We start from the raw sequence: 26,017 nt of genomic DNA, 5'->3' as shown, positions 1-26,017 counted from the left end.
GGACCCTCCCTTAACCTCCACAGAACATAATTCCTGATGTGCTTCCTTATCCCAGTAAACCAGTATCCTGCCTCCAATAGTGTCCAGCACTGCTGGCATCAAAACTATGCATGAAATACACACACACACACACACTACATATATATATGTATCTATCTCAATAACTCCATGAAGACCCCAGCTGGCATGTCATGGCAGCTACTCATGCTTGCAACCTTCTAAGGAGCTGGCTACACTTTTAGGCCCGTGTTGAGCTTATTGTACTACTGCCTGAAATGTACCTACCGAGCTGTACAGCACTTTTCCAGCTGGGACTGGAGAGCCACAACCACCTGACCAGCAAGAGGAACTTGGGTTAGAAACATGGACCAAGTTGGTCATATCCAAATGCAGCCCAGACCCCAAAACACACCTCTTATTCTGCCATGCAACGCCAGGAGTGCAAAATAGTAATTATCCTCCTGCTCATTCTGCCAAGAGCTTTATTACTGTGCAGCAGCCAGGATGCAGGACTAATAGGACTGACTGAATTCATTCCCCAGGATGCCAGGCTGTTGAGATCACAAGCAGAGGAGTCTGGCAGGCGGAACAGAGCAGAGCACTGGCGAGGGAGATGCTCATCAGCAGTGCTGCTATTACAGTGCTGAGCCTTGCCAAGAGGGCCTGGCAGCAAACGGGTTTTGTGCCATGGGGAGGGATGGTATGAGGTGCTCTCCGCAGAACTGACAAAACACCTCATCTCCATCCTGCAGCCCTGCTGTTCCTCATTCCTCCCTCCACACCCTGGGTTCAGGCACGGGGCAGCAGAGAAAAGCACTTTTCTCACAGGTTGGGAAGATGGTCACCATCCTGGGGAAAAGCTCTGCCAAAGTGCACGTGCAAAAAAGAATGGGAAAATGAGGCGATTTTACAAACAGCGACACCGTTCATTTCATTTGGGCTTTGCTGTGGCAAAAGGAAAATCATGTTCAGGGTCTGAAAGGTAGGATGAGCAAATGAGACGGAAGGAGACCTGGTCTTCACCTTCAGGATCTTGAAGGTTTTTAAACAACCAGGGAGACTAAGGTTTCTGTTCCTCACAGCCAGGGAAGCTGAGATGAGCTGTAATTTCCAGGAGTCACCCTCCCTCAGGCTTTCCATGACCTCAACTGTCGGTGCACACATTCAGGGAAAGCTGGAGATAACCCAGTGTCAAGCCCAGGAGCAGAGAGTAGAAGTGGGGAGGAGGAGAGCATCTTCTCACAAGCTTTCAAGAGCAAGACTGATGAAGTCAATGAGGATAGTATTAGTAGACTGGGACATGAAAAAGCAAAGCTCCCCGTTTCTGATTTTCAGAGTCAGTCCATCCACATTGTATCTTCCTAAGCTTCTGTCTTAAACAAAAGGCACAAGAAAAACAGAGGGACAGCATGATTGCTTTATAAGTGACCAAATCACCTGGAAATGCCAGAAAGGATTGTTTGCCATGTACAGGTATACATGGTGACAGAGACGTTACATGTACGAATACATGTAAATATATATTTTCCTCCAATGCATAACAAGTAGCCCAACACACTTCTTAGAGCAGAAGCCAAACTTTGTAAAAGCAATGAGTGAATTTACCTGTGGGATGACCCAACTAGAGGAGACACAGCTCTCCACTCAACTCCCTCAGGGCTGTCTCAACAGCAAGGGAGTTGTTGCCTGCTCTGTTTATGTGCAATGGGAACAGCTAGAGTTGTGCTGCTACCTTTATTAGCTGGGAATAATATAATACGCCTGCTGGAAACTTCCTAACAGGGATAGATAGCACTCCATTAGCCACTCCCACCTAGCATTTTTGCTTGACAAGGGAAGACCAGCAGCTTTTTTCCACCCCCTTGCTGAAGAATCTCTCACACCCAAATTTTTGGAGGCTGCACTGAAAATATCCTTTGCAGAGCCAAGATTTTTGGCTGTGCGTACCTCACTGTACTTGAGAGCAGCCTGAGAGTCCTGCCCACTTCCAAACTAGCATAAGACTTCCCTTCTGCACAAGGGGGCCTTGGAAGCTAAAGCACTGGATAAAAATCTTCTTGGGTTGGTATTCCCTGCTTACTCAGATGACGGCTTTTGTATTAAACCCAAGAGGAAAGCCACAGCCCCAACTGGGCTGTTGAAGTTCCTCTTACTCAGTGCTCTGCTGTCTGCACTAAGAACAAACCCTCCTTTAACACACCTGCCTTGAGACAGGAGCAAGAAAACTTGACTGTTAAGCTCCCACAAAATGTACCGCAGGATGGAATAACCACCTCAGACTCCAAAGTAAAATGAGATATGTGGGACATTATGTCAAGCACATAGAAAAGGCATGTTCTTATGATTTACTGTAGTCAACACACAGCAGGGACTGCCAGGACTTTTACCAGGCAACTGGGGGAGTAATTCTCCTCCATTGCTGAAGGACTCCACCAAGAAGGTAAGCCATTATTTCAAAAAAGCCATAGGCCAATCAATATATGCGACAGTTTGGAATAAAACATGCTTTTTGCAGAAATACAGTATATGGACAGAAAGACATCCAGGTCAGGAACTCAAAGACATCATCAGGACACTACAGAGCAAGGATGTGATCTCAGGATAGTTATCTGGAGGAGCTCAAAAGCTGCCAACTCCTCTGACTTGCAACCCAAGCCTTCAGCAAGGACATCTGACTCAAAGTAGTGGCACCTAAGAGCAGCTGTAGGAAACCAGAGCCCAGATCCACCTATGCAACCCAGCATAATGCCTTTGACAGGGACTTGTCACCAGATGCCTCAGGTAAAGCATAAGTGATGCTGCCCCAAACATTGCCCAGCTTCCAACAATTTGCAGACTGGAAACTGCCTGTCCTAGGCACACAAACTCCTTCAGAAACACACTGAAACTTTTGCATTGACTTTTCCAGTTTCTGTTGAGCTCAGCAACAGCTCAGAAGAGACAGATGCTCTGCTCTCTCCACCACAGGTAGTCATCTTTAGTAGCAGTGAGAGTTGTGCAGGAGGACTGGGATGGACCTTTGTCTGACTGATGACATGCCAAGAGACTCTTCAGCCTCAACAACACCTGGTGGTAGATATCCTATCACACCAAAAACTTCCTTAAGAACCTAGGCGATGCCTCACAGATAGCAAAGGAAACCCATTTTGGCAAAAGGGACTTGTTTCAAAACTGTTTCAACAAAATGACCACCTCTGGGCATTACCTCTGATGGGTGATGCCATTTTAATTAACCCTTGTTCCAGCAGACACCACGTGAACTCTCAGAGCAAGCCAGGAAGTGCTGTAGGGGGACAAAGGAAGTGAAGCAGTGTAATTTAAGAGATGCTATAGAGCAGCCTGAAATAAAGATATGTCTCTGCTAAAATTCAATAGGATACTGCAACAGGTTGACTACAAAAGCCCTCAGGAAGAGTCAGGATTTTTTTAAATTTACAGCAGTTTACATTCTTCATGAGACGCAAAGCAAAGGCAACTGGGAAAGATTCCTCACGGCAAGCAACACTGTAGTGCAACAATAACCCATCGCCATCAGCTTCCCATCTGATTCAGCTTCCAGAAAATGAAAGAAAAGGAACATCGCCTGGATTTTGTGGTAAATAAGGGCTTGCTCTCCCCCTCCTCCACCTCCAAGGGTCCTCCTACGAGACCAACATAAAGGCCAAGTCTTACTTGTTCAACAGGGAGACTTAACAGAACACAGGGCAGAGGGAGATAAATGTTGTTTCGCAAGCTTATGGCAACGTTCGTAACACTCTTCCTAATGCACCGACTGCGCAAACCTTCTGTCACCTCCCCCACCCCACCCGCCCGCAACAGGTTAAAACACTTTAAAAAACAACAAAAAAAACCCAAAGCAAAAGCCAAGCCCCTGTGAAGGTGCACAATGCCAGCGGGCGCGGATGTTGAAGCAAAGCAGCGCTGCAGTGGACCTGGCCTTCGGTACAGACCGCGGCCAGGTACAGGCGGTCGCCTCACGGCCCGGCGCGCCGCGGGCGAGCAGAGCGCCGGACCCCGGCTGCGATACCCGGGGCCCACGGGCAGCGTTTTGCCTCCCCGCTCCCAGGCCGGGCTGTCGGGGGCTGCTGCTTGCGGCACCCGCCGCCGTCCCGGCCTCCCCACCCCGCTTCCCCACGGCCGCGGGGGGACCCTCCCGCACCCTCCCTCCCTCCCTCCCCAGGCGGCCGCCATTTCGGGGGCGCCCCGCCTCACCCCTCCGCAGCGAGCCGCGCCGGACCGCAGCGCTCCGCGCCGCCTCACGCCCCGACCTGCCACGCTGTGAGGGAGGGAAGGTACCGAGCGAGGCAGCGAGGGAGGGAGGGAGGGAGGGAAGAAGGGCGGGGGGGGCGGTGCGGCTAGCCCAGCCCGCCCCAGCCCGGCCCGGGACGCCCAGGCGCGGCCACCGCCCGACCCCGCGGGGCGGTGCCTCCTCGGGGGGCGCCTACCGCCGCCACCCGCGCCCCCCCGCCCAGCCCGGCCCGGCGGCGGCGTGGGCTGGCCTCCTCTCGCCCGCTCGCCTTCTCCTCCTGCTCGCTTCCTGCCGAAAAAAACGCCCCGAAACCCGGCGGTGTGCGAGGTGGGCGGGCTCGGCGCTGCCTGCCGGGGGGTCGCGGAGCGCTTGGGGTCGCGGGTGCGGTGCAAGCCCGCCAAGCCGTGCCTCTGGTAGCAGTGGCCGCTGGCTCTCGCCACCCGGGCCTCAGGCTGGCGTTTCCACTGCCGCAGGCAACGCGCTACAGCGAACTCGAGCTGGAGCGTCTTTCTCTTTATTTTCCAGGCGTCAGACCTGCTGGTTAAGGAGTTTCCCATGAAACGTCCTGTAAATCAAGATCAAGCCCCGACTGGCACACTGACTCATCCTTCCATCCCCTCATTTCAGCTTCAGCCCGAATAGCTCTGCGCTAAGCAATAGCCCCGCACAGAGGCTGGCCACAAAGACCCTCACCCGCTCCCCTCGGCAGCTGAGCGGCCTTGCACGGTTTTTTAGGGGTGGGTGGGAAGAGAGGAGATCTGCGCAGGGAGGGAGGGTTTAGGACCTCCTGGGTGTTGGCCTCGACTGTGACACTTAACCTCTCCTGCCCATGTGCCCAACTCAAAAACCACATCGTCCTTCCCAATGAGTAGGCCAACTCATCTCTCCTCAGCCCATGGGGATCCTACCTAAGCTTTAGCTTAGAGCCCCTGGAGAGCCGAGTGATTCAACAGAGCCTTAGGGGACGGGCTCACACTTGCGCATCCAGAGGTTTCTTGCAGGGAGCGTGTGGCAGAGCCAGAAGGCAACAAGAGATGCCGGCCCCTACCCCTGGCCCCAGCCCTCCTTGGCAGAGCCCTGGGCAGCCAGCCGCACCAGGCCACTGCCTTCTTGCTGTGTCCAGAGATCTCGTGTACAAATAGGAATGAACGTAACCTGCCGCCTTGGCAGATTTGGGTCAGCAAATGGGCATCATTAGGCACAACTAATGTGCTTGGGAAAGCCTGTAGGTAAAGGTGGGCTATACTACAGGACACACCCCCACCTCCCAGTCCTCAGCTCATTAATATATATTTACTGGAGATACATGTTTACCTTCAAAAAACTGATTTTACCTGGTCAGGTCTCCTGTGGACTAGTTGTTTCAGAAGCAGGGCCTTATTAAACCACATGGCTTGATATGCATATAAAGCATGGCTTGCAGGCCTGAAGGGTCTGGAGCTGGATTACTGTAGCTGTGCCAACTGAAATTTCTTGTGACTCATAAACAGCCAGCTAAGTAACGAGCAGACTGACAGTGGCTCAAAGAGCTAATGAAGCTCTGAACTGCAGGACTGTGGATCTACCGGCACTGAGCAGATTTCCACATAGAGCATTTAAAGGTGTATAGCATGAGCTATGAGATATGTTTGTACTTGGAGCCTAAGTACTTGGTCTGTTTATATAAGGACTAACCAGTTAAGTAAAAAGAGCATGAAAAGACACAAACCGAAGAAGGTGACAGGACAGAAAATAATGTGTGACGGACTGCATGATCCCCACAGCAGGAACTCATTAAATGTGCGTAAATGGAAACTGTCCCTTGGAGTTCAGGGTGCTGGAGTAAAGAAGGTAGAAGAAAACAACATCCCAAACCTTTGCAATTCTTGCATTTGTCCTGTGGGAAAGCTTTAAACTTAGCACTGTGGCTTAATGCTCTCTCTTCAGCCCTGTTTTGGCTTTCAAAGAGATGCTGTCAGGCTAATCCTGTTATGCTTATCCTTAGCATATTAACATGAAAGAGACACGGGAAACCAAGGCAGAGTGGGGTCCCTTTGCCTGTGTGCAGAGCTTTGTGGGACCATGGTTGCTTATCAGAGCAGCTGGGGTTTTTGCCTTTGCCCCTAGATCCGATTGTATACATAGCTGCACTGTTGCACGTGCTAGGATAAGGCTTCCCAGGCTATAAGAAGAGTACTTTCTTGTGATACGATTCAAAAATGCCTTACAGATGATATGCAAAAAGTCACCTGTCCACTAAAAGACTGCAGCCAATACAGCACAGGAACAAGCCCCCAGGCAGAGTCTATTTTGCATCCTCCCTCGTCTCATGCCATCTCAGGATATTCCCATTATTTGCTTTTTATTTGTGCTGCAATTTCCAGCAGTCACTTGCAGAGGGTGGCTGCTCCCTGGGCTTCTGTTCAGAGGCAGAAGAGATTCTGACAAAAACAAGGGGATGTAGTAAAATTAGGACTTTTGTGGAAAGCCTGGTCTAGTTTGGATCTGGTATCAGACACATTTAAAAAGTAACAAACTGCCTCTCTGGACTGTAAGTGTCTGGGTCTTCCAAGAGGACACTTAAATATCGCACAGAAAGACAACAAAAGACCATCCAGTAATAAAACCCACCCTGGTGCTTACTGTTGTCCAAGCACAACCTACTCAAACTCTGTGCCACTTTGTCATGGTTGAAACAAAAGTCCACCCTGTTCCTGCTAAAAAAAGATGTTACAATGAGCTACTTGTGCTATCAATTTATAGCAGGGGAAATGAGTAATAATTTCTTTGGTCAAAGCTGTGGAGAGATTAGTTGTATAATGCATGAACATCCAGCTGGACCCATGCCAGGGCACAAGGATTAAAAGCAACCAAATTCCTAACTCTAGTGAAAAGAATGCACAGGACATTATTAAAATAAATGTTTAGTTCTACAAATATAGGTACGAGGTGAGAATGTGCCCTCTCTGAAAGTACTACACTGCCCCCAGACATTGGGGAAGATCTCCCCTTTTTCTCCTCCCTGCTCTGGCTTGCCTAATCACCTGAACTCTGGCTGCTTGAAAGAGGTAAAAAAATAAGACCAGAGATTAATTGCTCCTGTTCTGCCTCTGAGACACGGGTTCCTGATCAACTCTCTCCCTACTTAGAAACCTCCTGTTTGTACCACCATCGGGGACAGGCTCCTGAGCACTTCCTGAGCTGTGAGAAGGGGAGGTCACACTGCAGTCGGTGGCTGAAGAAGGAAGGCTGAATCTCCTGCAGTGCCTGAAAAAAAAAACTCTCAACACAACCATTTGTAAGACAGCATTCCTTTATTGCCTGTACTCTGCTTGCACACTAAGAAAACATACTTAAGGTTGTACATTTAAAAAACCCACATGGTAGTTCTTGCTGTTTACTGCAACATGACAGCACTGATAAAGGTAATACACAGACTGGCCTGTATTTGTGTGTCAGCTGTATTTCACACGCCTTTGTCTTTCATGTGCTCTGTACACAGTGTGGGAGGTCCGCATTCAGACCACATTAGCAGATCTCCTAGTGCTCTCTTCCTTCTGCAGCAACTTCCCAAATCCTGCTGCTGCGGGTAAGTAAATGTTCACATTACTGATGTGCCCCAACCAAAGATGCCAGTTCTTAGTCAGCACCACTCCTTATTGACCTGCAACTGGAGCGTGATGCAGAGAAATTATTGACAGCAGCTCCCCCAACTCAGGTAGTGGGTTTGACCTATTCAGAGGTCAGGAGATAAGGTGATAATGTCTGTGCTCTTTCATACCCACATTGACTAAAAAGCCAGAAAGCCACATCTGTGTTCAAATTACAGGTGCTTTCTGAAAACAGAGAGGATTTCCCTTCCCAAACATTGTTTCTTGCAACACAAGCAGTTCCACTGACAGCACTGCTGGTGTTACTCTAGACTCCACACCAGCTGCCCTGGTTCCTTCTGGACCCCTTCTAACTTTCTGGTTCCCAGTCTCTGGCAGGCATTACTGCAGTTAAACACAGCGTGACCCACAGCCAGCCAGCAGTAAGGACTGAGCAGGAGCTTATTACTTTTAGCTATTCCTTTTAGTCAGGAATCCTGTTCTTCTGGAGAAAAACTTCCTCTTTCCTATCAGGAGTAAAAGGCACTGGGAGGAACCATGGAAATTCTTTGTAACACTGATGGGCTGTAGATGACTCAGAGCACTTTTCCTGCATGAGATATTCCCCAGAAATTTGTGCAATAAACAGACATTCAGAGTAATTGCCTTATTCCAAGAGAGGAAAGAGTGGATAAATATAGGCCTTCCCTATGCTGCAAGGCTGGGGGGACTGCTTCACAGCTGCAGTGTCACATCTTGCACCTAGAATGTCATAGTCACATGCAGAAACAGACTCAAAGAAGAACGGGAACAGGGCATTACAGAAAAAGCTCACTTAGTCCCACAAGGCTTTAAGAGCAACTGAGCTACACAACAGAAAGCATCACACCCCATAGAACACCGAGGGCTTCATGCCCAGGCATGGCAACAGCTATGCCGAGAGGCATACTTTTGGGGCCAGTTCCTACCTTGGCCCGCGCCTCCCCTCACCTTGCTTTGCCCCACTCCTTAGTGACAAGGAGGCCCCTGCGCAATAGCAACAACTTCAGTCCTGCTCTTTCTCAGGCCCTTCACCAGGAAAGTGAGGTTATTGCACGAGGCCAACAAAGAGAAAAAGGCTCACTAGGTACATTTCACGCAGGCAGCTGCCTTATGCTTCCAGCCCAGGTACATTTGAAAGTACTATGGTCAAGCTAGCAGGGTGGGATCTTTCAGTACTGCAGATAAGTCAGTTCCTAGTTGCTGGAGATTCTTCAGGAAAGGATAAGACAATGGGAGGAAACAGGCAGCATTCAGCCTTAAAACAGGCTATCTATGGCCCCCCTGCTATGTACAGCACAGCTCCTGCAACGGGTTATGAATCAGCAGCATGTGCCAGCACCTGTGAGTCCCAGGGCAACTGCTCCATGTTCTGTAAACAGTAAGAGGGACAGTGACAAGGTCCATTAGGGTAACAAAGTGAAGAAAGCCATCGGGATGACTCATTTTATCAGTTCATACTATATCCACATATGGAATCAGTTAACTACCATATTGGCAAGTTAAACCAAATTTCACAGTAAATGCACGGCCTGATCCAGATCTTACAGGAACCGATGGAGGTTTTCCTCCTTACCAGAGCAGGCTGGGCTCTGCTGTTACAGAACCAAGAGGAGATGGTGCTCTTTGAGATGGATGGATCACTACATAGAGCTAGCCCAAATTTAAAATAATTTCTTTATCTCTCACACTAAAATTCTGTTTAACACAGCACCTACAGTGTTCTCCACTCTCTGCTGCTAGGCCACTTCTTTGCTGGAAAGAAAAGGAACAAGACTTCATCCTTCTACAGGGAAGCGACTTTTCCAGACAGAAGGCCCAGTTTGTGCTATTAGCCAAGACCAGCCAAATTCCCCCAAAGAAGCAGAGGCCTCAAGAGACCAGGGCTGCATGCAGAGTTGGGAAATTGAACAGTGCACATCATATGCATGTTTTGGCCTGATTTAGTGCCTTGAATTTCCCATATGGGGAAAAGCTGCAGCTTCCTCAAGTCTCTGCAGAGCCTATACCATCAGATTCAGCTTGCTCAAAAGGAATCCCAGCTTCATGAAACAGTGTTGGCACATGTCTCTTGCTGACACATTGATGTGCCTTATGTGCAGCACCCTTTCCTCCTGCTGACATCTTCCAGCTGCAGGGCATTCTCTCTCTGCCTGTCTTCTTGCGCTGTCAGCAACCTGGAACAAGCAGCACAGGTCAAGAACACAACCCAGTTACTGAGATCTTCCTGCCAAGGCATTTGGCTCTGCCCTTTGCTCCCCATTAGCCAGAGACATTTAGGATTGTAAAAAGTGACTGGCCCAACAATGGGGCTTCTCTGGAAGCTGGGCTAGATAAACACACAGAAAATGAGCATGAATTTCCAGGGAACAGGGAAAGAAACTGGACACATACAAGAGGGGACAGCATGGCTTAGTAGTCAGTGCACCAGACCAGGGCATGAACAGTCTGTGCCTTATTCCCAAGCTCCCGCATTGATGGCAGAATCCCAGACTGTTTGCTTCACCTGGCTGGGTCATCTCAGGTAGCAGCATGGTAATAAAGAACGCTGAAGGCACATGCTATGGGAGACGTGATTTACCTAGCTAGTAAGTAAATCATCCCAGTTAATGAACAGATAAGTCCTGCTGTGAATTTAACAGAGATAATGCAGCAGGAGGTGAAGGGATAGAAGAAAACAAAAGGATATTTTTCTTGCAAGCTATCAAAGACTTTTTTCAAAACGACTTGGTTTTTTAAAAACTAAAAATCTTAGAGCAAACTTCTTTCAGCCTTACAAAGTGTCTTATCTTCCTTTAAAAATAATGCCACCAAAATACCACATTCTGTGTAATGATTAATAACATAAGGAAGAAAAAACCCTTAGAGATGCATGCAAACTTCAAACTGAAAATACCAACTTAAAATCTAGGATAGTACACAAGGTTTTTGTGATGAAATATTCAAATTAAACTCCCAATCTTTCAACAGCCAGCTCTGCCAGACAAAGCTTTGCATGCGATTACGTCCAGTCCACACTTGGTAGTCTCCAGGCACAGAAGACAAGGACCTGGAGTCAGGGGGAAGAGCACATTGCTCCAGGTCTTTTTTGTGACATGGCAGAAAGTCAGACTCTGACAACCCCCTCTTCTTGTCCATTCCCCAGGAGAGCCCACACCAATCACCTACAGCTGGGGAAATGTCCCGGGGTAACTGTTCCTGTTCACTGACCTTGCCATGTGCAGCATGGGCTCCATGATGTTATAGCCAGTCATCGCGCTGCACTCGTAGAAGACAGCCTTGTATTCCTGCCAGAGAGCACAGCAAGCACCCACGTTGGCTGCCAGCTCTCCCCCACCATTCACCCCCACCCCTGGGAGCTGGCCCACCCTCACCGCCGGGAACTCTGCTGAGAGCAGTTGGGGCCAGGAGGGTGGCTGTTACCACCCTGCTCCCAGGAAAAGGATTTTCAGCATTGGGGGCCCAGCCAGAGTGTCCAAAAGGGAACACAGGGGGAGTTATTTGGGAAGAGAAAACAGCTGCCCAGGGTACTTGGATTCTCTTACCTTTGTGTTGCAGAGTCCAGAAGATGGGGAACACCTCTGACACCCTGCCTCCCCCCACCCAGGGGCCAAGGTACCAGTGGGCCTGCAGGCACAGGGAGTGAGGAAGGAGGCAGGATGATTTTGCAGAGCATGCATTAGGGGAGTCCTCAAATGGGAAAACAGCCATGCATGCTCCCCTCAGAAAGACTGAGCATCACTGCAAGGAGACATCAAGCCTCAAGAGAAGTACGTGAGTGTGCCACAAGGGCCATTGTCTGCCACTTGCTGGCCACCACCTCATCCTCCCTGGAACCAGAGGGACTTCAGTACATGTTTACGTTGGAGAAACAGGGGGCAGGAGGGAAGAGGGAAGGTACCATACTGGGAAAGGGCTCCATGAAGAGCTTCCTGCCAGCCAGGCTGCCCTGCTCACAGCTGGAGGGAGGCTGCAGAGCAGGTCGAGCAGCAGACCACAGTGTCACACCTTCGCCAGCCTTTCCCCCTCCACCTTGGGCACATTCCAGGTCTCTCTCTGCACAGCATCCATTTTATTTCCAAGCAGAAAGACCACAGCTCCATCCTCGATACCCTCCTGCAAAAGAAACAGAATAAAGCACCCTAGAGACTCAGCTGAGGGAGGGAAGTATCTTAGAGCAGATCCTGTTTCAGCTCATGAAAACAAGACCTTCAGTGGCAGCAGGATCAGGCCCTTTAGCCATTCCTCAAATAGCCTCAAGGATTTGTGGAAGGAAGCTTAAACTATGGGAATGTATTTCAAATGTTTGGTATGTACGGCTGGGATGCAGAGAGAGGGGAGACAGGACGTAAGTTCCTCTCTGGGAAATAACAAGCCTAAAGAAAAGCAGTTTGCCCCATAGGCTGTTGGGAATTTGACTTCAGGCAGAGCTACTTATTAAGTTCAATAATTTTTGTGTGGTACTGTTTGTCTGTGCTGTCCTAAATTTAGCTACCCCTTGCTGAAAATCCACTGGCCAAGCAAGCTAAGCAACTTTCAACTCTTGTATAGGGTATCTGTAGGAACTGTTTTCCTAGGCAATTCCTGGAGCCCATTACCTTTGGTAAAATTCCCTCTAGTTCCACTGGCTCACTAGAACATCACCAGAGTAAGGACTGCAGAATGGGGCTCAAAGTTATTTCCGAACTTGACTGCCCTGGATGGCTTGCAGTACCTGAACAGCTTCAAAGCAAGATAAATACTAAGATGGGGAAAGGACGAGAGATTATTAAAAGTTACAGATTTCAGGTGCTTTGATTTTCTGCATGCTCAGTTTAACCTTCCTGAAAGAAGCGTGATTTTCAGAGGCTGGGTAGTTTTGAAAATCTTAACCTTTGATCTTTTAGAGTCCAAAGAAATAGCTAAGTCATTAGGGTTTTTTTCCCCCCAACAGGCCTGTGCAAGTTAATAATATTAGAAACCTCCAACCTACGCATATTCATTTCACTTAGATCTTGGTTTTTTGAGACACGGCACAATCAAAACAAACCCACCCTTGACAACTGCCCTTCAGCTCTGTCACCTACACACAACTTATTTAAATTATACAGACAGGTATTTTTGTCTCCATTCTGATTTCAGCTGGGATAGAGTTAATTTTCTTTCTAGTAGCTTGTACAGTGTTATGTTTTGGATTTAGTAGAAGAATGTTGGTAACACACTGGTGTTATCAGTTGTTGCCAAGTAATGTTTAGTCTAAAGTCAAGGATTTTTCAGCTTCTCATGCCGAGCCAGCAAGAAGGCTGGAGGGGCACAAGAAGTTGGGAGGGGACACAGCCAGGGCAGCTGACCCAAACTGGCCAAAGGGGTATTCCATACCGTGTGACATCACATCCAGTATATAAACTGCGGGGAGTTGGCCTGGGGGGATTGCTGCTCGGGAACTAACTGGGCATTGGGAACTAACTGGGCGTTGGTCAGCGAGTGGTGAGCAATTGCATTGTGCATCACTTGTTTTGTATATTCCGATCCTTTTATTATTATTGTCATTTTATTATTGTTATGATTATCATTATTAGTCTCTTCCTTTTTTTTCTATTAAACTGTTCTTATCTCAACCCATGAGTTTTACCTTTTTTTTTCCCTGCTTCTCTCACCCATCCCACTGGGTGCAGGGGTGTAGTGAGTGAGCAGCTGCATAGTGCTTAGTTACCAGCTGGGGTTAAACCATGACAGTATCCCCAAGCAGATAAAAGCCACAGATGAATGCTTTTACTGAGAGTTTGGAAATAAAAAGCAGGGGGGCAGACTACAGTATTAATACACAGTCACCAACTAAGGAAAAAAACCAAACTGTTAAAGTTGAAGCAAGTGGAAAAAAAAAAAGCTATTCCTAATATTTCAGTCTTATCTCAAAGCAGAGTCAGGATGTGATTGTGCAAAGCGGTGTGCATGCATGCTGCAGGTCTGAGCCTAAATGCACCAGGGCTGCTGTCTCCCTTTCCTGTGCATAGGCTGGGCACCAGGAGATCTCCTTGCCTGAGCACAGGTGTGACGTGACCACGTTTAGGAGATGTTGCCAATGCACATGGGCTGCTTACAAACACACACTACTGTTTTGGCAGGTCTCACTACCTTCTGCCATAGAAACAGCTCTCCCTCATTTAATGGGCTATCGCTGACTTTGGTATCTTCGACAAGAAGTCCCTGGTCCCAAACTGACTACCACAGGCAGTACCCATAGCATCGGCTTTGATAATCCATCTTCCCAAAGTCAGTAGGACTTCCTGGGGCATCCGAGAATGTCGCTCCCAGACAGACTGTTGGAGCCGGTCTGGAGCAAGGCAGCGGCAGCACCAGTGTCAAAGCGCCGAGGCCCCGCTCTCACCTGGACGCTGCTCATCCAGTTCCGCACTGCCGTGAAGGAGCACTCGGCCGTAATGTCGTACATCACCAGAATCCCATCTGCCTTCCGGAAATACTGCTTGGTAATGCTCCGAAACCTGAGTCCAAATGAAACCAAAGGCACTCTCAAAACCATGGCTGTGTAATGACAAGAAACAGAATGGGATTATCTGTCTTTGAGCACAGGCTGTCTGCAAGGCCTGGCAGCCCCTGTGCGTGAGATGTATCCCCTGGGGCTGGTGTGTACAGGCTGGTGACAGACAGGTCAGATCCTTGCACCTTTGAGGCAGGCCAGGCAGCCATGGGTAAGCAGGAATCTTTCCAAACGCATGGTGCTGAGAAAGCAGGAAGGAAGATGTTTGCAGGTCAGGAAGAAAGAAACAGAAGAATCTGTTTAGGTGTGACAGTGAGATAGGAAAAGATAATTGCCTGTGAAAAAGGAAATGGGTGGAAAAAAACATGACCTTTCTCTGGAGTCTGGAAGAATCTGCAGACTAAGCTGTACCACAGTATAAACTAGGTGTGCATAATGTCTGCCCCAGTGCTACCAAAACAGCAATTAAGATCTCAGCATAAGTACAGTCTATTTCCAGTTTTGAATCTATAAAGCAATGCCATCATTGCTTAGCAGTAGCAGTTAGACACAATTTTTAGGAGAAACTCCCACCAGACATCTACTTTGTCCTGTGGGTACCAGTTAGAACCACAGACTTGTATTTTGGAGATAAATTAAAAACAAAACAAAACAAAAACCAAAAACCAAACCGTAAAATATGTAAGCAGTTTGTGACAGGGCCATGATACAACCACACTGATTGCAAACTGATGGAATTAAATGCAACATGAATACTGAGATCTCACTGGAGAGCTGTGTATTTCAGCCCTCCACAGGACAACAAGCTCTCCTATTCTATTAAAAGCCACGAAAACCCACAGCAAGTAGTGACCCTCCTGAACTCTTCAGATGATTGCCTGAAGCATGTTCTTTCTCACTGCAATAAGGGCATGATATTCTGGCAACTACCGAATTGAGAAAGCACAGACTTTATCCTTGGCAGTCAAGGTGCACCTCTGGAACTACAGCACAGGCTAGATGCTCTAGAAGAAACATCAAATGTAGCATGCACCAGTCTCAAGGAAGTTACCAAGGAGTTCTCCTTGCATGCTCCAAGGGGTTCCTCTATCTCTTCCATAGGATATTCACAGTTGGACACCTCCAGTTAGAAGTAATTAATATTTCTCTAGAAGTTCGAAAAGTTTTTGCTTCTTCCCAGGTCTCCTATTCAGTATCAGCACTGAGCCAAGTTCTCTCTTGCAAGTCTAAGACCTGCTAATGCTGCATGGGCCTACCCTAAAGGTCCTTCTGCAGAGACAATATCTTGAATTTATCCTCTGATGTAATCTGTCCTCAGTAAAATGCCACATTTCATGTCATAACAATTCCCCTTACTGCTCAGCTTCAGCACTGAAATAACCACAGGAGTTCTTTCAAAAATCATTATTTCTTCAGCATGAAGCCTGATTTTGGAAGAAATAGTTTGCTTTTTCAATAGATATTCCTACATAGTACATTCCCACGAGGTCTGCACGGTCTAGCTGACTGAGGTAGACAGCATCATTACTCTGTCGGCACAGTTTAGGATTATAATATTCCCATGACCTCGACTGCCTCGTGAAGGCCTGGCCCCATAACATATTTAGCCCCAAATACCCAGTATTTATTTTTGTCAGGCTCTTGAGGTTAACAGCCCCCTTGAAATAGCTTTTCACCTTCAGCTTCAAAGTGCATCCTAAATAAAATCTAATTTACACAAAGGTAGTGGTGGGCCTTCATCTCTAGTAGCAGATGAGGGTTAAGTGTGTCCTCTACTACTCTGGTCCTCACCAACAGTGTTCGTAACATCTAGTGATGGCCCATGCTTTTGAAACTAGAGGCCTTCAAATGGAGAACCTATATTCACTGTCACAAAAAGCTACACTGCCCCTCTACCAAGGATTATCACTTCCATGAGTCTATCAGCAGAAGGAACAGTGGAAGGGGCCAATAACCTCACTGAAAGAGTCTGGCAAGGTAGTTCAAATCACCTTCCCCACAGGTCAGGCTAATTCAGCTGACTTTGTCTGAATCAGATCTGGAAATGTTCACACACTCCTTTCCACCCTCTGAATAGCAAGTAGTGGTGAGTAGCTGGGGACAGCAGTAGCACAACTGAATCCGAGAACAGGATGTCTATCCAGAGCCTTCGTTCCTGTCCTGATCTGGAGCCCTGTCCTGGAGCTTTTCCCAGAAGCAGGCTGATGCAGGAGAGCTTTGAGGGCTAGAGGAGCTTCGAACCCCACACCATACAGTGATTTATGGATAGACTACCTCAAGCCACAAGCTTGCAGGTCAGACATATGGAAAACTACTTTTCCGTCAGTCCTCAGAGCGATCTCCTTGGGCCCTGCTTCGCAGCCACAGCTTCTAGAAATCTCTGAAACAGACCTTTGATGCAGGTTCAGCACTGGAATAGCTGCTGTGACCTCTCTGGTCTTTCTGAAGCTAACAAATTTTCCCCAGAGACAGAAACCAGGTGCACACACTCTTTCCCTTTCCTCCTGCTTCCTACACTGAGCCTGGCAGTAGGGCATCCTCACAGAAACCGCTTACCTTTCTTGTCCAGCTGTATCCCACAGCTGTAAGGCAACCTGGGTGTTATCCACCATCAGACTCTTCACCTGGTAATCGATACCTGTCAGGAAGGTAACAATGATCATAAGATAGGATGGGGAGAAAGCAGCTTGCTGTTGCAATGGCCAAGATCAACACTATTTAGTTCAGGGAAATTGCAAGATTGATTTGAAATTGGGAGAGAGACCATCTTTACCTTTAGTTGGGCTAAAATAGGGGCAAAAAGCAAGTGTGTAGGCTGACTTTCCCACTCTTCTTAGCCAGATGAGCCAGGAACCCTACTACTTACCGACAGTTGCATTGAGCTCAGCCAAGAACCTGTCGTAGCAGAAGCGGTGGATGAAGGAACTCTTCCCAACGCCAGAGTTCCCTACAAACACCACTTTAAAGATGCGGTCTGGGGAGCAGCTGGCTGGTTCCAGTACCTGGAGCTACAATGGAAGAAAGGGATGCAGTTTTGAAAAGCCCAGCTGCAGACTGTGCTTTGATTTAGGCATTGGACCCCTGTACTATAAACCTATGGAGCTGGAGTTAGATGGAAAGAGAGTCAGAAACCCTCAAGACACTGGTAGCAGGTGTTTGAGGAAGAACCCCCAGTAATTAGACTCACCCTGGTTTCAGTGCCAACAGGTTGTCCTCTAGGAGGCAATGGAGCATCATCTAATCCATCTGCATTTTTTCTACAGTCAGCATCACCCTTCAAAGTCATCTTCAACCACTCAGCATCTGCTGCCAATGACCATCTCTCCTTGTCTCTGCTCTTCTCTCTGAAGTTTGTGCCGCCTCCTTCTCCTGTCTTCAGCCATGTCCTGTTGCCTGGGAAGTATTTATAGTTCTTTCTGTTGGGTTCTTCCACTGCCACATCCACCAGGAAGGTGAAGGGAAGGTCCGCAGAGGCCAGTTGTCTGTATTAAATCCCACAGGCACCACAAATAGGGTGGGAGGGTAGGAGGTGAGGGGAAGAGGAGGAGGTTGCAAATTCCCAAAACAACCAATGCAATCCAATTAGTGCATATGCAGCACTTGCAGGAACTCTACTTCATACATACACTCCCCATACTCCCTGTGACTAAGGCATCGGCAGCACCCCTAGGGAAAGAGAGACCGCTCACCTGAGCTATGCTGTACTCATATGTGCTGACATATATTTCATTAATTAAAAAAAATTCCCACCTTCTGGATTTTTCAAGGATTCTTTGCCTCCCACTTCCCCTAGTACTGAAAAATAAGGCAAAGCATACAAAAGTGGCAACAGGAAAAGCTTTTTTTTAAAAAAAAAAACAACCAACCAAACAAAAGAAGCAGCAACAAGCGCCCCTCTATTTTTGTTACCAAATACAACACACAGAAAAAAAGTAACAAAGGTTTCCAGGTTAGTGAAAAGGGTTTTGACTGCAGGCAGTAGGGCGAGGACTGGCTGCTCGGCCCTGGGAGGCTGCATGCAGTGTGCGCGCCTGTTAGTGCCCTCTGCTGAAGGCACACAGCCCTGCTCCAGGAAACCAGCACAGCACTTCCAAACACTGCTCTAGCAGCCTTACTGAGTTCAGGCAGCAGAAACCTGCCACAGGCGTGCAAATTGCAGTGAACGTGCTCACACAAGAGTCACTTTGCCTGGTGTTGGCTCTGCTCTGGCCTGCATCTACGCCTGGCGCGAGGTAAGGGAGCCAGGACCTGAAAGACGTTTATTTTTTAAAGCTTCCAACCAGCCACACTACACTCTGAATGGCAAGAAATCCCCAGGACCACTGCCCAAGCAGTGGTAGTGGGGAATAGGTGTTGCACTGACTGTGCCTACACAAGAGCAGGCTGACGCACTTTGTTCACGGGGGGTAGAGCTGATATGGCAAGTGGAGGAACGATGTTCAAAGGAACAGCTAGAATAACCGATTTAAACTACTGGAATCATTGCTGAGGGGCAAGGCAGCATCTTAGCTCTGCCTTGGCTTTCCATGGTTAAAGAACTAGATGAAGGGAGTGAGAAGGCTTAGAACTCAACTGAAGGGCTTTATCCACCACAGGTATCTCCATTGCCTTCATTGGCCAACAGATTGCATTTGGAAGCAAATTACAGAGACCAGAGGCTTACTGCAGTCAACCTTTTCAGAAGGAGCACATCCCACCTCTCTCTGCAACATTTTCCTCTTGCTACTAGTGCAGGAATCAAGGCAACAACTCTCCTCTCTCACTCCTGCGAGTACAGCCCATCAGGACTGCAAAATTCACCTGCTGCCATGCCTACACTTTTTCCCTGAAAGGGAGCTCGCGTTCCTGGTTGTCTCCCCTGCATCTGCCCCAAATGCCAGCCCAGAGCCAGGCCAGCTGGAACCTTTCCCCACTGAAAACAGACACATCCTCCCAGGCTCAGGCTCTGGGGAATGGCCCCCATTTCCCAGGGCTGGCAGGGGTTGCAACAATGAGGGGCTGAGTCTCAAAAGCTTCTTCAGGGGGACACACAAACACAAAACTTTCTGAACAGTGACTCCAGATCTAATGGACTTTATTCATGTTTCTCAAGCAATGTGGTGTGACACAGCACTGGGACAGAGATAGGACCAACAAATCCTTCTCCCCTTCTCACATCACCCTCACTGCCAGACTTCTCCACCTGTTAAGCCCTTCCAGTGGGTTTATGCCAGGAGCAGCTAGCAGGATCTTTGCAAGAAATAGCTGGGGAAGAGGATGGGAGAGCTTGGTTGTCTGATCCCATGGATAGCATATCTGCCAGTCACACAGCCATTCTGTGTCAGACCTATCCAAGCAACCTCCCAGCCTGGGCTCTAGAATCAGCCCTACTCCACAGTTCACCTGGTTTTCCATCAGTCCCCAAGCCCAGGAGCCTGAAGCTCAATTCTTAAATGCCACTACCAGAATTGCAAGAATTAAGGGCAAGTTGAAGCTGGCAGAAACTCTGAGCCTAGACCTATGTCTCTGGTTGGCACCAAGAGAAACTGGGAAGCAGGGGAACCTTCTGCAGAGACCTGGTAAGGAAACAGGGAAGCATGCCACCTTTAAAACTTGTTTGGAGCCAGCAGCTGCAGGGGAGATCCCGCTCCAAGCCAGGTCAGGGCTGGGCTGGTCTCCCCTGCCTCTCAGAGGAACTAGGGGTGCTGGTCACACAACTAGTTCGCAAGGGCTGATGCTTAATGCCAGCACAGTTCAGGCAAGCACATGTACGTGGATATTGAAGCCACTGCACAGTCTGCATGTAGAGTGAAAAAAAGAAAAAAAACGGCCTTGGCCACGCAGACATCTTGGCCTACCCTGGCTGAAGGGGAGGCCTGGTGTGCCAGGTGAGCATCTGCGTAGGTGCAGAGGGAGATGGGCAGGATGAACCCACCTGGACCTGGGCCCTCTGCTTGGGGCTTTCAGCTGCCAGAAAGAACACAAGCCTTGTGCAATTCCTGCCCTCTCCCATGCCCCAGGGATATGGGCTCTGGCATAAGGCACCAGTGGACAGGATTTCTCCCCGAGAAGGAACTGGCACACTTGGGAGATGATCCAGTCATCTTTAAGGAGCTGCCTGACTGTCAGAGGCAGGCCTTTGGGATGCCCATCCTATGAACCCTCCCATAGCTTCTGATGGCATTTAGGTTTGCTCCCTCCGCATTGCTGCATGTAGAAGCAGCCCAGAGGGGGACCACCCCCCTGTGGAAATCAGCTAACAGCATCCTCAGCTTCATACTGAGCCGATACCACCTGATGCCAAAAGGCAGCTAGAGACACAGTCAAGCTGCACACTCCCCCCATGCTCCCACAACCAGCCAGCACCAAGGTGGGAGAACTAGACACAGGATGGAGCTTGACTGACAGGGTACTCCAGCATGCACAGACGGACACCACAAACACAACACAGATGCCCATCTAACCGTTTGACTGGCTTGTCGTCCAGCAGGTAACTGCCTAGCACTGACCCTTTCTTCAACAGGGGCTTTTTGCTCTGAGGCGCCTGGAAGTTGAAAAGAAAAGGGATGAAGAATGCAATTAGGACCCAGGAACCTCACCAGCCCCAGTTCAACCACTTGCCACCTCTGCAGACCACTTTGGGGAGGCAAGGCAAGGCTGGAGCCCTTGCAGCCCTGCACCATGCAGTGGTAGTGCCCCAGCAGCAGGCTTGAATAGAGGTGAGCACAGGGCTTGCTTTTCTCAGTTCAGCTCATGTCACTCATGCAAGAAGGCATCACTGTTGCTGCTTTCCCCTTTGCAACAAAATCCATCAAAAACGGTGGTGCCCCAAACCGAACCCTTCCTCTAGACAGCCAGAGCTTTTATTTCTGTGGCTTGTTCTCCACTTGGTCTCACAGCTGAATCTCTCTTTGCCCACCTGCCTTTTTATTATGCTGATGTTTTGTGGGACAGACCAATTGCCCCTTCCTCAGAAGGCACTAGTACCCCTCCTCCACTGGTACTCACCCAGAGCTGCACATGCACCATAGGAAAGGAAGACCACTGCACAAAGGGCAATACACATGCTCTGCCTTACACGAACATCCCTCTCCATGCTTTCCTCCTACTTACCTCAGACTACACACTTCCTACAGCCAGTGTTTACCAGCTACCCAGAGAAGGAGAAAGCAGGACAACTCCTCTTGCAACCCTCTTCCCCCCTTCCATCTGATTTGTCATCCCCAGCAGAGTCAAATATGAGCAACTTGCCCAAGACCACATGGGAAATCCTGTGGCAGAGAGAAGACTGACCCGCCAGCTCCTCCAAATGCCATGCTAAAGCCTAGCTCCCCCTCACCCCCAAATGGACTGGCTAACTGCTATGGCTACACACACAAAACACAAAGGGAGAGACAGCGTGGGAACGTGCCCATCGCCTCGGTGCTGGGGGAAAGGGAGATGTACTCATTCTGTAAGTCTGGAGATTTATGACACGTCCTCACAAATTATTTCTGGGGATAAAGGTGGGGAAAGAAGAGTTTGCAGCCTGCCCGATCTGCCTCTGGCAGCAGTTTTGAACTGACCAAACACCTGCAGGCAGCTCTGGACAGGCCTTCCTTCGTGTTCCCCACAGCCCAGGGGAGGACTACAAAGATTATTTCTTCAATAACCCCTGGCTTATTTTAAAAGTAAAAAAATTAAGAAGCTGCTCTGTTGACCAGAACTCCCAGGACACCTTTACCATGATGCAGTCCTACAAAAGGAGATACTCTGGACTCCGCAGAGGGCTTCACCCAACCAGGAACTTTGAGGGGGGGGGGGAAACCCCCAACATTTTTACATATAAAACAGGTGTTCAACAGAACCTCCAGCCACAGAAACAATCCAGCACTGAGAGGGTCACTACTGTGGAGCACGTATCTTCCAAGGCAAAGGACCCCCAAGTGCATAGTGACCCTTCAGTCAACACTGATATCAGGCTGTAGTTCAGCCAGCCAGTGGTTCTCCAGCAGGGATGGAGGAGCAAGTTTTCAGGGTTTGAGCAGGTTCACTCAAGGGCACTCTAAACACACAGAGACAAGGAGATTGTGTTACAGCCCACTGGAGCTGAGTTGCAACCTCCAAGTCACCTGCAGAGCAAAGGGACACCCAGGCATTCTGCTCTGGCACTCCCCTACCTGGAGAGGAAACAGCCTGTGGAGTACGTACCTGGGTAAGAAAGGAGAAACAACGGGGCATGTTTTGCCATTGGTTCTGCCATGCTTTATTGGCCTGCCAGGTTTGTGTAACATTTGGCTTTTCACCAGGATGGTAAAGGGACAGACGTGACATCACAGCTGTACAATACACGATGGCAAGGATTCCACAACAACAGCACATGTACAAGCATTTTGGATTGGAAAGATTCTGGTTTATCAGTGGAATAGGAAAAATTCTGGTTTATCAGTGAAATACAAATACTTGTCCAATGTAGTCAAAGTCCCAAAACACTCTTCATGACGACCAGACATGAAATTTGCTCTTGTCAACATACAGCATGCAAGCATAACTGCATAGCCAGATGGGTCACGGGTGTGAAACTGAACCTGCAACCCCTAGGTCTTAAAAGCACCTAGCAGTGATTTGCACACAGGCAGCAACAGCCACACATTGCTATCTGTGACCCAGCCACTGGGGCAAAACAGTGCCCCACAGTGCTGTGGGGCCAGGGTCTGCCTACCCTGGCAAGGCTGGAAACTCTTACGAAGAGCAAGGTATTAAGCTGGGCACTGAGAAGTGCAAAGGAGCAGCGGCTGGGTTGCTATCAGCCACATACAGCCCAGCTCCTCCTTCCAACCACTTCAAAATCTTTGCTATGAAAGAACCACTGTTCATCATACCTTCATTTCACAGAAATAACACAACTCTTCCCAGCACTAACAGAGGGTATTCAGGCCTTGGGTTTCTTTTTAGCCTGTAAAAACACTGACAGTCTCTGGCAGAGAGTGTGTCACACACTAGGGATTCCCATCAGAAGGCTGGACTCTCCTTTTTGCTGCTGCAGGGAACTATTGCTATATTCTCTCCCGCTTACAGTGGGACAGGCTGGACAGGAGATCTTCTGCAGGTGTATGACGATAGCAGCATCTCTGCAAGCCCTTGGAGCCCTGCTTTCCTGCACACTGAAACAAGAGTGGCCAACAAGATGTCCTGGCTGACAAAGTAAAAAGCCTTCCTCCAATACAGGCTTCATCTGCCCAGCATGACACAGCCTTGCCAGATAAGCAATGGTGATAGGAGGATTTCACCCTGCTGCCCCATCCCTACTTCCAACGCAGGGAGAAGACAGAAAGCAGCTCCTCTGTACTATGACTCTCTCTGCTAGGCTCTCTCTTAGGCCTACCTGCAACTGTCATGTTTCAGAGCAGCCCTGAGCAGGTCCTGCTGGGGGAAAAGGAGAGGAGAATAGAGAAGCAGACAAGCTTTGCACACATAGAGGTACATACCTGAACTGTGGTCTCCACAGGCCACCCACCCCACCCACAGGAACCCAGAAGCTATGAAGCACTATGCATGGGAAGAGAACAAACCATTTTCTTTGGCTGCTTGCACTGGAATCTGCTAGAGAGTGACTGTCTATTACTTCTCCAAGCTCTGGTGCACACACATATACTTGGCAGCTTTAAAAATGGAGGCGGGGGGGCTGGAATCTTCTTTCAGATTTCAGAAACACACACACAAAGGCACATGCACACACACCTCGCCTCCATACAAAACAGTTACTGAAGTTATTTTATACAGCTGCTGCTGCACTTGGAGAAGAATTTCAGCCTCTCGCCCAGCAGGGCATCTCATCCCCTATCTGGGCACAATCCCTGTGCTTCCTTCCACGTTCTCTTACACACCAGCCAGAAAGTCTCTCGCAGCCTACCACTGCCTGTCCTCACTGCAAGGCAGCTACTTACGGATGTTCAAGTGGGCCATGGTGGCAGAACAGGCAAAGACACGTGGTGGCAGGGATGGGTCCAAGAACTGCACAGAGCAGCCTTGCCAGTGACATTTGGGAACACAAAGACTTTTCCATGAAAAAACAGTAAGAATTAAAAAAAGACCACATATTCGTACTTATCTTGGAGACCAGGAAAAGCCAGAGATGGCGTTGACTGTTCCAGATGTCAGAGGCCCCCTGCTTTCTCCTAGCCCTCTGACACAAGGCTCACTGCTGCACCTCCACCCCAGCAGAGTTCACAGGAATGGGGAGCTGCCCCAGAGGAACATCTGAGAACATCTGCTACAAACTCAAGGGGTTAGAAAAACCTTCCTGTGCCCCTCCAGCCCCAGTCAGCCAGCAGCACATCTGGGAATCCATCTTCTTCCTCACCACCCAGCTCCAGGGATGCATCCAGCTTCACTCCCCTCCTTGCATGTGCCCAGTGCCTGTCACGACACACAAACCCCACGTGTGCAGCAGGCAGCACCCACTGCAGCCGTGCACAGGTCTCTGTGATTGTCACAAGCTAATGCGCCTGGGGTTAAACCCGGGCAGTTGGCAACAGCAACCAGCAGAGCTTGTCTCCAGCATGGGCAGAGAGATGCTGTGAAGTCTGTATTAAGCACCACGCCAGGCCTCATGAGCTCAGGTCATTGTCACCCGTGGAAGTGACAGGCCCCCGAGTGGGGACAGCAACAGCAGCAGATGAAAGGAGGGTGGTTGGGAATTAGGATTTTCTTTCTTAGACTAACCAGCTTCTTGGCTTCAAAAGCGTCTCGTTCATCTCGAAGTTTCTTGTTCATCTCTCTGCTCCAAAGGAAAACAAGAGAGAGACAATGAAGCACTCTTCAAAAATGGAGTAAAGACCAACATTTGAAATCTAGAACAGAAAGAGAGCTTGGGACACAGATAAAGATGTTATTTATTGTCAGACATGTTGGGACTTCCATGTATTCCAGCTCAGGTAATGGGCTCCACATGGTTCCCTCAGCCAGCAGGAAAGGCTAAATTCCTCCAGTGGAGGGATTACTTGCTGAAATAACACAGCCTGTACTCTACCAGAGCTGGCCAGATTGCAGAATTCTGTCTGGACCTAGAAAAACAAGCAGTGTCTGAGCACTGCTTCAATACACTCCCATAGCTTTCTGTGGGAAAAAATGAGTACAGTGCTGAAACCTCAGCCCCTTACATGCACAAGAGCTCAGCATTTCCCCCCAGCTCTGTTCTTACCTGAGGAGCTCCAGCTGCCTAAGGAGACTTTGTTTCTCTTTCTGCATGTTCTTGGAGACTCTAAACACATCCCTGGGTGAAGGAGATTTTAAAAGGGGAAATAAGTTAATGGGAGAGGAAATACAAAGATCCCTTTCTCAGGGACACTCATGGTATTGCTCAAAGATAAGGGCCTGCCCTATGCTAGGAGGAGTCGGAGGAAGCAGAACTGCTGCAGGATCTGGGATGGCTGGGTTGTACCCCAGCTCTCCTGTTCTCCTCCAGCGTGAGGGCAGGCTACCCCTTTTCTCCTTTCACATTCCAGTTTCCTCAGCTGCTAGAGATGGGAAGGATGCTCAGTGCCATCTGGATCTGAAACATCCCAATGTTTAGCTACATATTATTAGATTAAGCCCAGAAACAGGAACACAAGTTATTAGAAGAGGATATGTAGGAACTTCATGGACGCAATGGTGAACTGGAAAATATATGGAGCAGAAGCCTTCTTTAGGCTGAGGAACATCTGTGGGGTTTTTTACACT

At 48.9% G+C, this 26,017-nt stretch overlaps 2 protein-coding genes across 6 annotated transcripts in view; both read right to left on the bottom strand.

Annotated features, from left to right (window-relative positions):
* Positions 1-4,357, bottom strand: part of CD151 (CD151 molecule (Raph blood group)) — a 39,271-nt gene extending 34,914 nt beyond the window's left edge. Inside the window, exon 1 of the mRNA XM_075047852.1 lies at positions 4,213-4,357. The gene's annotated coding sequence lies outside the window, so the exon portion shown is untranslated. The remainder of the gene's footprint in view (positions 1-4,212) is intronic.
* A 3,166-nt stretch (positions 4,358-7,523) lies between these two features.
* Positions 7,524-26,017, bottom strand: part of CRACR2B (calcium release activated channel regulator 2B) — a 50,745-nt gene continuing 32,251 nt past the window's right edge. For 3 of the 5 annotated variants that reach the window (XM_075047849.1, XM_075047847.1, XM_075047848.1), the window contains exons 9-18: positions 25,497-25,568; positions 25,019-25,073; positions 20,779-20,858; positions 17,523-17,817; positions 17,202-17,343; positions 16,892-16,973; positions 14,225-14,339; positions 11,866-11,973; positions 11,068-11,144; positions 7,524-10,034 (exon numbers count right to left, since the gene is read on the bottom strand). In XM_075047849.1, coding sequence (XP_074903950.1) covers positions 9,950-10,034; positions 11,068-11,144; positions 11,866-11,973; positions 14,225-14,339; positions 16,892-16,973; positions 17,202-17,343; positions 17,523-17,817; positions 20,779-20,858; positions 25,019-25,073; positions 25,497-25,568 — 1,111 coding nt within the window. In that variant the 3' untranslated portion in view covers positions 7,524-9,949. Of the gene's footprint in view, positions 10,035-11,067; positions 11,145-11,758; positions 11,974-14,224; positions 14,340-16,891; positions 16,974-17,201; positions 17,344-17,522; positions 17,818-20,778; positions 20,859-25,018; positions 25,074-25,496; positions 25,569-26,017 lie in introns of all 5 variants that reach the window. The other 2 variants (XR_012653135.1, XR_012653136.1) reach the window with 2 other exon arrangements.

The sequence above is a fragment of the Buteo buteo genome, chromosome 16 (genome assembly GCF_964188355.1).
Source record: "Buteo buteo chromosome 16, bButBut1.hap1.1, whole genome shotgun sequence".
NCBI classification, from domain to species: Eukaryota; Metazoa; Chordata; class Aves; order Accipitriformes; family Accipitridae; genus Buteo; species Buteo buteo.
Note: the sequence above shows the minus strand (reverse complement) of the source record. Positions and strands in the feature narration are given on the sequence as shown.